Source organism: Polyodon spathula, chromosome 13, assembly GCF_017654505.1.
Source record: "Polyodon spathula isolate WHYD16114869_AA chromosome 13, ASM1765450v1, whole genome shotgun sequence".
Classification (NCBI taxonomy): Eukaryota; Metazoa; Chordata; class Actinopteri; order Acipenseriformes; family Polyodontidae; genus Polyodon; species Polyodon spathula.
In genome coordinates, this window is record NC_054546.1 from 34,255,809 (window position 1) to 34,268,508 (window position 12,700).

Here is a 12,700-nt window from a genome sequence, read left to right on the forward strand (position 1 = left end):
TTAAGTTTTTGCCAGGGGCTTGTTCACATTCTGCTTCAATAGAAATAATACTCACCCCTCTGTCTACCATAACAGCGGCACTGAATGCATTAACATGTTGTTTAGTAATGGTCTCTTCTTCTACTTAACCCTTCATTTACAGCTCCCAATGCAACAGCATGAATTAGCATCATGTTATTAATCAATACTACTTTCAACTCCCAATACTACCACAACCCTGTCCATTTTATACAAAATGGTTACTGCCCTGTAATTAAAGAATTCCAAATGTTTTGGGAGTCTCGTGCTATTTAAATAGTAAATATAAACTAAAAAAGTATAATTCTAATATACAAGTATGTAAACAGTTAAACTTTGTTTTGTCTATCTGCTGGCTTAAAGAAAAAAATCTGTAAAACAAAAAAGTCAGTTGATGCTCTTTTCTGTAGCTCTGAAACTTGGCTAGGCAGGCAAGCTTTAACATTAGTTCTGGAAAATCGGCTTAACTAGGAGCTTCGATTTGAAGATGTCCTCTCTGAATCACAATGTCTTATTGTGTAGAACAGTACAAGCTGACAATGTGCTATCCATGGGCAACATCTTTATCGTCACACTGTAAACTACTGTATTTAGTTGTCCAGAAACAAGGCATTTTTGAAAACTGTTTTTTTTTTTCCCCCAATGTATTCATTTATTGTAAAGCTATAGTGAAGCATCCTCCACTTGTCTGTCTACTTTGTGGAAGAAATGACAGCATTTGTGTTTTCACAGCTTTCCACAGGCCCTGAAGTGGCTAGAAGTTGTTTGGTTTTTTATGTCTATGCATCTTTCACCCTAGATTTTCCATGCAGGGTCCGTAGAGGGCCATCCTGGAAACTGTCTACTGTGCCTACTGTTTGACTGGCATCCTGCATTTCAGGATGCCCTTGTTGAAGGAATGCTGCAGCAGTGGAGGCCCACAGCCTAAAACAAGGTACAGAGGCTTGGGAACTGGGAGACATGTACCACCACTAGAAGAGTTTGTAGAGATTTCTTGAGTTACTGTAATTATGTTGTTAGCACCATGTACTTTAAGCGCCGAGAGCAAGAATTGTTTCATTGGAAAAGGTATTTGGAATTATGATTTGGATTGTGAATTGGTTTTGACGACGAGGAAACAGGCTTAGCCTGCCTCGTTATTAAAAACTGTTTAGCTAGGGCCCGAGAACGGGTTAGGTTTTGTTTTGTTTCTTTTTCTTTTTAATATTGTAAACAATAAACACACGCTACAGTGTTCCTTGGCCTCCTGTGTGTAGAGCGTTTATTTGAAGAAGGAAAATGTGTGACTGGAGGGCAATCCATCATATATATATATATATATATATATATATATATATATATATATATATATATAGGTATACATAGGCACAAGTTTGTCATTCCTGAATGTAAGGGAGCAGAAAATGGCAAAATACGCTCAGTTAAGCAAAGAAAAAAGACAGTCTGTAATTATTTTAAGAAATGAAGGTCAATCTTTAAGACAAATCACAGAAACTTTGCAAGTGTCTGTAACTGCTGTGGCCAAGACCATCAAACGATTTGAAGAAACTGGCACTCATGAGGGCCGAACAAGGTCAGGCAGGCCAAGGGTGACCTCAGAATCAGAGAATAAGTTCATTCGAGTCCCAAGTCTGCGAAATCGGCGATTAACTGCCCCTGAAATACAAGCTCAGCTAAATGCTACTAGAAGTACATATGTTTCAACATCAACTGTTCAGAGGAGATTGCGTGAAGCTGGACTAACTGGAAGAATTGCTGCAAAGAAACCATTGTTAAGAATGCAGAATAAGAGGAAGAGACTTGGCTGGGCCAAAAAACATACAAACTGGACGTTTGAGGAGTGGAAGTCGGTCTTATGGACTGATGAGACCAACCGCAGAGTATTTGTAAGACGCAGAGAGGGTCAGCGCATGAGTTCTGTATGTGTGGTTCCCACTTTCAAGCATGGAGGAGGCAGTGCCATGGTCTGGGGTTGCTTTGCTGGTGACAAAGTTGGTGATCTTTACCAAGTCCATGGCAAGCTCAACTAGCATGGCTATCATAGCATACTTCAAAGGCATGCCATTCCATCAGGATTACGGCTAGTCGGACTGTCCTTCATTCTTCAGCAAGATAATGACCCGAAACACACCTCAAAGTTGTGCAAGAACTATCTGGCGAAGAAGGAAAGTGAAGGACAACTCAATCTAATGGCCTGGCCTGCCCAGTCTCCAGACCTCAATCCCATAGAACTCGTATGGGATGAACTGGACAGAAGAGTCAAAGCAAAGCTACCCACAAGTGCCCTACATCTCTGGGAATTGTTGCAGAAGAGCTGGGAAGACATGTCAGGTGATTTCCTGCTGAAACTTGTTAACCAAATGCCTCGTGTTTGTGAGGCTGTTATTAAGGCAAAGGGTGGCTATTTTGAGGAATCCAAGATCTAGAGACAATTTTCAATTTTCTTGAACATTGCTTTGATACTCCTTATGTTTTGTGTATTGTAACATGTGTTTTCATTTTCAAGTATTTACAAAAACGTATACGACGTAAAACATTGTCAATTATGGAAAAAAAACCTAGTTTCCAGCAAGTGTACTCAAACTTTTGACTATACTGTGTGTGTGTGTGTGTATGGGTATATATATAATTACACATGCACACACACCCACACATACAGAAACAGGTCAAGCCATTCTGGAATGTCTTTGTTTTTCTCTTCTTTTTTTATTATATTACCCCAGTTTAAAACCACCCTCAACACAGCTATTCACAATTCGGGAGAACTGAGGAACTCGAGAACAGATGTTGGAGGGTTAACAGCTTCTGGAGGCCAGCCCTGTCGGTGCCTGTTTGAGCTCATACCAGGCAGCTGTCCAGTAGGGTCCACTGCAGCGCGATAAGGAAAAACACTCCCTGACAATTTTGCTTCCCTAACCTGAGGGAGTGCCAAAGCCAACAACTTCACACAGCCAGGAGGGGATTCAGTGCTTCCCTGACTGTATGAATCACCCTGCGCACCACGTTCCATACTGTATGAGCCACCCTGCAACCCTAAACATTTATTTCTTGAAAAGGTAAAAGATAAAACTAAGAATATAGTACAAACTACACAAAATGCCATCACGATGAAGCAAAACAAACACTTGGATTTTGGTTAAAAACCCAACCCATTTGCAAGACCGTAGAGACACAGACCTGCATTTCTGGAAAGAGATTCCAAACAATATAAAAAAGCACTGTATCGAATTTTCCTCACTTAAGCATTGCAAACTACAGCAAAAGACTGGAGTACATGTGCAAAGACTGGCAACTGAAATGTATAGTTTGTATCTCGTCATTGAAGTGTTGCAATATCTCAGGTTGCAATAACTGTGACAATAATAGCTAACCAGTGCATCCTGCCGCTATTATAGCCATCCATGCCTATAAGGAAACCAATACAACCTCTCGGTCTGAGGGATCACTGCCAAGACCAGATGCTGCCTCAGAGGGAAATCATTAGATCTGCAGAGCTGTGAAAATGTGCTCTGAATTATATATGGATTTCTATTGAATGAGCCAGAGAGGTCCTGGTGAAACACACAGTGTCTTCAACATTTGATCAGTGCAGATTACAGCTATACACTTCACTGAGTGCCAGGATTCAATAAAACAGCACATACTCTGAAACTAAAACAGTACTAACCAAGAAAGTTAGAGCTATAGGAGTTACTAATTTATATCCACTGAAGCTCTACTTGGTCTATGCTGTTTAAGATAACTCTGCTCCAGTGTAATGTATACTACATTATTTCACATAAGAGAACATTTAAAAACCAGGAGGCCATTCAGCCCATCAATGCTTGTCTAGTTTTTAATAGCCAATTGTAAAACTAGACTAAAAAAAAAAAATCATTATTTTATTATTTTTCCACCTCTGATGATTTTCTACTATTGTGCAGTTAATTCTCAATAAATATTCATTACAAAATTAATATCATTCACAGTAGTCTGAGGGTATCCTTCACAGTAGTCTGCATCCAACTTGGTAAGCTAGACAAACTGCCTTAGAGATCAGAATGGCTTGTTCAGTCCAATATATCTTCTTGTTGAGACTGCACATGCTGCTAGCAATTTAATCCCTTTGAGGTTTAGTGAATAAAATTACAGTGATCCATCAGGGATTTAGAAAAAAAACAGGAGTGATTATAAGTATTCCAAATTTCCCACCCTTGTTCCAGTACTGCATGATGAAACCAAAGCAGAAGACAGGGGGCCTGATTTTCCACTGTGGGCAAATTATACTAAGTGTATTACATGGGCAGAGGAGGCAATTTGCCTGTGATTTACCCATAGAGGGAAATATAGCACAGATACCAGTATTCTCAATAAAAGATTGTAACAGAACGATGCAATGTTGTAATTCTATGCTGGCAATGCAGAGTGAACAGTGTTCTATTCACGTGGCACTCAAAAGGTTAAAACCTTCCTCTTGCAGTGTTACAACTTCAGTGCAGAAACTGCCATTCCATATACACTGCATGGATTGAGTACTAGTTTGAAATGGGAAATGAACAGTTTGCCTTTACTACACGGAACTAAGCCTCAGGTTATGGCTTTGAGTATGTGTTTGTTTGTCTGGGTTCTTCATATCTGTCAGTATTTTATTAAAGACCTGTTTTACTGTGGATTAGTAGGGCAATGCGATGGAGTCCAGTACACACTTTATAGTGGTATGAAATAAGGGGACAATAATAATATAATGTCCTTAGACTTACAATAATAAATTCCAAACTGCCAAATAAGTTATTTGAGTGAGGCTGCACACAAACAAAGGGTTTCACACTGCAATCTGCAATGGAAAATGGTTCAAATATTCAGTGTGCTTTGTCAATACACAAGTAATGAAACTTAAAAATATTATGAATATTATAATGCAGACAGATCGTTTGTTATTATGAATGCAAGCTGCTTATTAATTGTGTGTAAAACTGAATCACACAACATAATTGCAATCTTATACTAAATCCAGCTCTGCAGTATTTTAGAAAAGTTTAGTCCAGTTTTAAAGGGGTTACTGTTAAAGAAAAAGAAGGCAGCGCCTCTATTAACCAATAAGCTGCTTCCACTGTTACAGTGACATGCTTTGACCCTGAAGATACTGCTGAGGTGTGAAGTGTAAAAGTAACACACTACCTGAAAGTAAGGCATCACAACCTTTAACTCATTACCATGTTTTTAAAAAGAAAATAAATAAATGCTATAATGTGTGTCTTACATAGGAGTCTGCACAGAATACCATTCTACTGTACTTGGAAGAGTACAAAATAATACTTATTTCAGACAGGTTAGATAATTCCCATAGATAATCTCTTTGACATTGGGAGAATAAGTGCATACAGTGTTTGCAGTGTACAGTATCTTGCTATTTTGTACTGTACGTCATTGTTCATTTGTCAGCTTCTAGAAGTTATCAGTTCTACTTTGGGAGGTCAGGACGTGTGGCGTTGCCAATTTAAACAACAGCAGCCAGGCAGGATGCCAAGATAAACAGGAACATTAAAAGATTACATTCTTGCCTCTGACTGCCATTGAAATGTTAAAAGTACATGGGCTGGCAAAATAATTCTAGTAAATCTTACCTATTATATACATTGTTTCACAGGTCTCAGATTTTCTTATTTGAAAAATGCATGTATTGTGTCAAAGGTGATTTGGATTTTGCATTTATTATTTGAAGCTTTTAGTGAAGAATATTGCTCAAATGCTCCTTGCAGATAATTCAATGCTACCATTCTGGTCAACTTCGTCAGGTTGTATGAAGGACCTGAGAACACAGCAGTCACTGGGAAAGCAGTCATCGATACTCAAAAAATTACATTGTCTAAAAACACCCAGAAGTAACTCACCTGTGTTAGAAGTGTTCCTTCAATGGGACTGCAGAATGGAAAAGACTGCAAGAGATTGTATTGTTTTCAAATGCTAAAATCAAATACATGTTTAACATAATGTGTGCATTGATAAAGGAAAATGTGAGATCTACGTAGTTATGTTACTACAGATTAGATAACAATACTACAATTATTCAGCTATACATGTGTGTACTTTAAACAAACACGGTCAAATTAACTTTTGTGTGAACTTAAAACTCAATGGGCCATATTTTAAAGTAATTGCACGGTTTGCCTCCCCTCTTTTCTGAGAGGAACAAACAGATCTTAATATTACAGTTGTAAGGGAGTGTACCATTCTAGCAATAATGTGAAAGCTTTAGGTCCCTGGGGTTAGGGTAGGACAGTCCGTTGTACTGTGACTGGAGGCAACAGGAGGCCGTCTTGGTAAGGACCTCCTAAATTGAATAATTTACTGATAATTGGGGAATTATAAAATTAACCTCAGTTGGGTTGTTTGTGTGGTAGTTTGGCGAGAGATAGGAAGCGTATTATGAGTTGAAAACAAAGAACAAAAAGTTTTTTTGGTTATAGTTAATACACCAAATATTTTTGTTTTGTTTATTTCTGTTTTTTGAAGAAAATAAATATACAGGCACCGTCCTGTTTTCATTTTAAAAGTTGCTGGAGTGCTTTATTTCTCACATACTGAGGGATTGATGAAACCGTCCACATAAAACATTGCAGACCAGTGTCCACTTTATTACACAGTACAGCATAACTCAAAAACAGTAGAATACTTTGCACAATTAAATTAAATTACATACATCTATTGGAATGAAACAGTACGGAATGCTATATCAATCAACCATAACTTCAAAACCATCAATCATAAGAAATTAAGCACTACTAAAAAGAACGTTAGCAAGTTTAAACAAGTAGGGGTAAATGAAAAAAAATAGTTGTCAGTGTAATGATAACGTAGACTAGAATTACGTACGGCACAGTATGTATTGAATAGAATATAACATGATAAGAAACGATCATGAATAGTTTCCAGAACTAAGCTTTCCCAAGAATAAGCTTTCAATAGACTAGGCAAAGAGATGTCAGTACCATGAAAAACCACCATGGTATAACGGGCACTAAAGAAGATTAAGTTTCATCTCTATTGGATGAGAGAATCTCTAGATATAAAATGTAGGTGTCACATTGTCAGTAGGCACCTAAGTACACAAGAAACTTGTGATAACTTGCTAAAGAATGCCCTTATCTAGTTCCTGTGGGGAAGAAATTCACATATATATATTTTTTTATCTAAGCTTGATTAGGATCAATACAAAAAGGCCTCTATGTATTAAGGTTTCTTTATATGCTTGTCGAATGTCTTCTACTGACCTGCTCTCAAGGTCTGGTATGGTGAGGTTGCGGCTGATGTAACACATCTTCAGGGAGATCACCTTCTTGTCCCTGGTGCCCCTGTGTTTTGGGGACCCCGAGTCCTCGCTGCCACTCAGGCTGGGGGACTGAGGGCGCACGCCATCCCAGGGCAGGTCCGCCACCAAAGAGGGCTTCTTAAACAGAGGGCTGACTTCTTTAATGTATTTAACTGCAGAGGAAGGCAAGAACATACAAATGTGTGAGTCATGTCAGTAACATCAAACGGCAATGCAAAGTTTCCTTAAAAGTGATTCCCAAGATAGTGTGACTTGAACAGATGAACATGCACTTTCATATGACCCCATATTGTGTTACTCCCAATAACTCACGCTAAAGAATGTGTACACCAGGTTTCATCACAATATACAGTAGTAAAAGGTTTTAGATGATTAAAAAAGTAGAACATACAGATGGACATTTGTACAGACAGAGAGACATTGCCACATACCAGCAGAATACAATACTCTCAATAAGTTGTGCTATATAATGCTAATACCAAGTTTCATCACAACTGGATAAACAGTTTTTCAGATACATGGAAAAATGTAAAGCGTAAAATGTGACACAGTAACCTGCAACCACCTCCATTATATATATATATATATATACCACTGTCATAATAATGAACACCACTTATACCGCTGTCTGTATACTCTCTTATATTAATGTAATTTACTATTTGAGGCATTCGAGTTTAAGTAAATGCTTAATTAGACATAGCTTCATTTTGAGGGATCAAAGAGAGAATGCGGTCTTGTTAACTCGTCTCTTTTTGTACTTATCAAATCTGTATATAACTGACCCATTTTTCTGTTTTTCTGTTAGATATTACAATAGCCACGCTTCTTCTGTGAAGCATGCAAGGCAATGCAAGTAAAGCTCAAACATTCAATGGTTAAATCTTCAATGTACCGCAGATCTTATTTCCATCCCTGTGACTGCTGTAGTGTATATTATTGTAGGATAATATGCAGGAGTATCAGGATAAACTGTTTCACTAATTTATTAAAATTATGATAATTACTATACCCATGAAGACATTTAGAAACGAAAGACAGAGGCAGTGTTTACAGACAGACCCTTCTGGTCTAGCTCTCGTTAGCTGTCCTGTTGAAGGAGTCGGATACAGTTTAATGAAATGATAAAACACACACGCACACCAAAAAAAAAAAAAAATGTTACCATTGAAAATAAAAACCCAAGTTAGTAAAGTATACACATTGTCCTTGTCTAGCTGCTTGCTCAATATCAGCCAATCCCATTTAATAGTGGTGTCACATGGTTACAACAACAGTGACTGGATGATTTTGAATGAAAATTTTTTTTTTTCTGAAAAAAAGAGAAATAAAAAGGCTACCATTGAAAGGTTATGCAGGGAATTGGGGGGAGCTGGTAAATAAAATCGTACTTAAATTTAATCATAATAGCAGTATGAGCAATATGATCGCAGTTCTTTTACATGTATCCATTTTAGTATTTACATTAAGTGGCGCTTTTCTATTTGACATTCAGTGTAGTATTTAAACAGCAGTATACTAAAAGCATAATTTGACATAATGAGTAGGTGGCAGGCTATTTGCATATTGCAGCTCCCACATTTTAGAATCCACGACCGAACTCTCTCTTTTTCTGTTCATCCACAATTGCCAGCGATACCCCTTATAAAAGTTTACCATGGTACATTTGCACGGTAATCTATGCTTTGCCGTGCTTTCATTCAGCTTTATTACACTTTGCTATGGTTTTACTATGAGAAACTTAGAATGAATGATTATTGGTCTGCATTAATCATTAGTTACTGTGTTAGAGTGCTGGCAAAATTGTCTCTCATGTAACCACTGCATTTACAAGGCAACACACATCTTGTGACCAAGTTTTATGTTATTAATTTCTATGAAGGCTGCATGCTAAGAAACTAAGTGTCATAAATGCAAAAATTCACCATAGCAGATCCTATGTTATGCATTTAGACTAGCCACAGCTGTTATTTCCAGATTGCTGCTTAGAGAAATAATGCTCATAGAAGCCGTGAATTACTGTCATCTTTAGCCGTCGTTGGCTATTACCGTCTAGCCCTCGACATGTCGATCGAATTTAATCTCCCCATAACTTTATCTTATTCCACTGTTGGATTAAGTTGTTTGGTGTCGTCCCTTACTTATTTTTATATATATATATATATATATATATATATATATATATATATATATATATATATATATATATATATATATATATATATATATATATTCAATTTGGAGCTGTGGATTAGAATTGACAATGGGGACTGTAAACATGTCAAGTGTTCTTCCAGCATGAATGACATATCTCCCATCTGAAAATGCCAAACACACAGGAGAAAGAAATCTAATTTGTAAAAAAAAAAAAAAAAAAAAAAAATGAAAAACGGGAAATGAATATCACGGTGCAGAGAGAATCTTCAGGGTTGTTTGACTTTTGTAATATTTTCATACATTTCTGTGATGATGATACAGGTGCAGTTTTGGGGGGAAAAAATATATATCATTGCTTTAAATATTGGAAAGAAACATATATGCATAGGTTTGAGAATATTTCTCTAAATTGAAACCCTACTACAACAAAGTTTAACAACAGTAAGACTGTTTATTTTTCTTTTCCTAATTCCCATTTTTAATGATGCAGTCACTGACACTTTGGTGTAAAAATACTGCCTCCTTTAAATGAAAAGACGTTTAGTTCCCTTATTTCTGCAGATGGCACAGTTTTACAAATATAATGGCTCAGGGAATGTTATTTATAGACCAGGGCCCAGTTCCAGCTTTTCCTTTGGGCAACAAGCACAGGGTCACACGTTTAAATTATCAAAAAAAAATTACCCGTTTTCTTAGTTCCTATGTTCCAGTTAATACTTGTGAAGTTTTGGAACAGACACAGGTAATCTGCCATATATAAATTCCATATTAGAAAAATTTGAAAGGCCTGTGATATTTAAAATACAATTACATGCAACAGGCTGTCACAAACAACAAGATTTTGATAGAAGGTAGATCTAGTACGTGCTTGGCTGGTAGGTGCTGCTGTTGCAGAAAATGGGCTCCATGGGCAATTCTGGAGAACAGACTTTACAACAGATTTCAAACACCATCTTCCAGAAGGAATCAAAGTCTGTAATCATTGTAATCACTCCAGAAGGGTTTTAAAAACATTTCAGACTTGCCATGTGGAATCAGTGCTATCCCAGCTGCCTATGGTGGCCTCCTACCCTATTGTGTCAGGAAAAGTAAAGTCAAAGTAGACAAAGGTTTCATCAGAGTACACTGATGATGGTTCTCTATACATACCGTATGTAAAAACAAATTGTCCTTATGTTGTAAGCTTGAACAAAGCATGGCAAAACTGAAAAATGTACAACAAATGTTAATGGACAGACCTCCATATATCCCCAAATTCTGACATGTTCAATAACATAAGGGTTTCATGTATATTTTCTGCAAGAACTAAGTATGTACATACTGGTGCCTTTGTATCAGTGTGGAGGCTGGGCATGAACCGGCAATCCTGGACACAACAAGCAAGACTGCAATCATGGTTACAGAGCTTTTAACTTCATCTCACTGACCGACAACAGAATCTGTAACAGCAGTGAATCACACAACGCTGCCCATTACACAGTCACTACATCCCAGTCTGCAGGGATATGCATCCCAAGAATGGAGCAAATCAATTTTATTTGCCCCCTTTTCAAAAACTCACCTGCCCAGCCTTGTTCACACAACACCCTGCAGGCTAATCTGCAGACCTGTCTGAAAGGGAGAGAGAGGGGGAATGCAGGGACAGGCTGAGTGAGCTGATATTATCTCTGATTATCACGTCTCACATCTGCTGTAAAAATAACTAATCCAGCCTGCTCAGAGACGGTTGCTCTGGGGTTTGAACACACTACCTCAACAACTGCTGTGATGCTGCAAGACTGATGGACGATTCAACATCAATTTAGACTGTGGAACATGTTATCTTCTGGGTTCTCCCACCCCCAGAAAAAAGCTACTGTTTGAAACACTCATATCATAAATCTTCTGGATTGTTGCACAGCCTTTAGTATTGATGGATTTGAGTGTTTACGTTACAATATTTATCTAAGCTTTTTTTCCCCATGTGTTCCAGTTCATCTTTGTAATTTTTCAAAATACATTGTTTAAAATATTCTCTCGCACACTGTGGCGGAGTCCCCTTTGTTGTTATTATTATTGTTATTATATTGTGTTTATGTGCGGGCGGTCGCGCACCATCCGGAGAAAAGCCGGTCTTTACATCGTGTAGTTGGTGGGAATCGGGTTAAAACCCCTTCCCTAATACCCTCGTGGGAATGTGGCTGGAGCCTTAAGGCAATTATTGTATCAAATTAGGTAATTAAGGCTCCAGCCACAGACTATAAAAAGACGCACTCCAGGATCATTAGGTGGAGAGAGATAAGTCTGTAAGTCTGTAGAAGAAGAAGAAGAAGAAGAAGAAGTAAAAGTAAAAGTAAAAGTAAAAGAGAGTAAAGAATTGCTATATGTGCTGGGTTATACACCAGCACGATACTTGTTTATTATTTGTTTATTCGTTTGGCCAACGCGCCCTTATTTTGTGAGTGTTTTGTTTTGCTCACACTGTTTGTTTGTCTACTATTTATTAAAACACGAAGCGCCGTTGCACTTCAGTTTTGCCCTGCTACTTCCTGAGCCAGTGTTTTTGGTCTGAGGTCACCACTGCAAGCCATCCTTTCACACACACCCCCCCCCACCCCCCCACCCACCCACCCACACACACACACACACACATTCAGTCACAGACATGCTAATATAAACAAAAGATGGGTTTATGCAGTATTTCAGAGACTTTTATGGCTACATCCTCCCTGTTGAATAATGCTACAAACTAAAATCTGTGGAAAGTAAAAGAGAACAGACTCAGTGGATCCACAGTACTTTAGCTACACTGATTGCACGTTTTATAACTGACAAGCACTCAAAAGGGGATGAGTGGGTTGTTTACAGCCATCCTAACAAATGAAATAAACAATGCAAGTTTACCGCAAGTACACAGTATGGAACGGAGAGTAGGTTAATTACTTTAGATAATTACTTTTCTTGCCTCAAGCCGCTCATCTGCGGTGTAATTTGGAACAGTACGATTTGCCCAGTCATAAAAAAAATCACTCAGCAGCATTGAATATGAAAAGGATATACGATGCTAGAACTCTCAACACTTGTATACAAGTCTGTAAACAATCACTGTGAGTGATTTTCAGTTTAATGAAAAATGAAAAAGTCTGTGCTGAAGTATTTAACACTGCTTGTGACTTTCACTCTTTTACCCTCTCGATGGTATAAAAACGGAGTCTTCTAGACTTCGGTGTGGCCCAT

General features: G+C 37.9%; 1 protein-coding gene across 1 annotated transcript in view; it reads right to left on the minus strand.

Moving 5' to 3' along the window:
* Positions 1–12,700, minus strand: part of LOC121325628 (beta-2-syntrophin-like) — a 60,339-nt gene that overhangs the window by 23,682 nt on the left and 23,957 nt on the right. Inside the window, exon 2 of the mRNA XM_041268443.1 lies at positions 7,269–7,479. Within this exon, the coding sequence (XP_041124377.1) occupies positions 7,269–7,479 (211 nt within the window). The remainder of the gene's footprint in view (positions 1–7,268; positions 7,480–12,700) is intronic.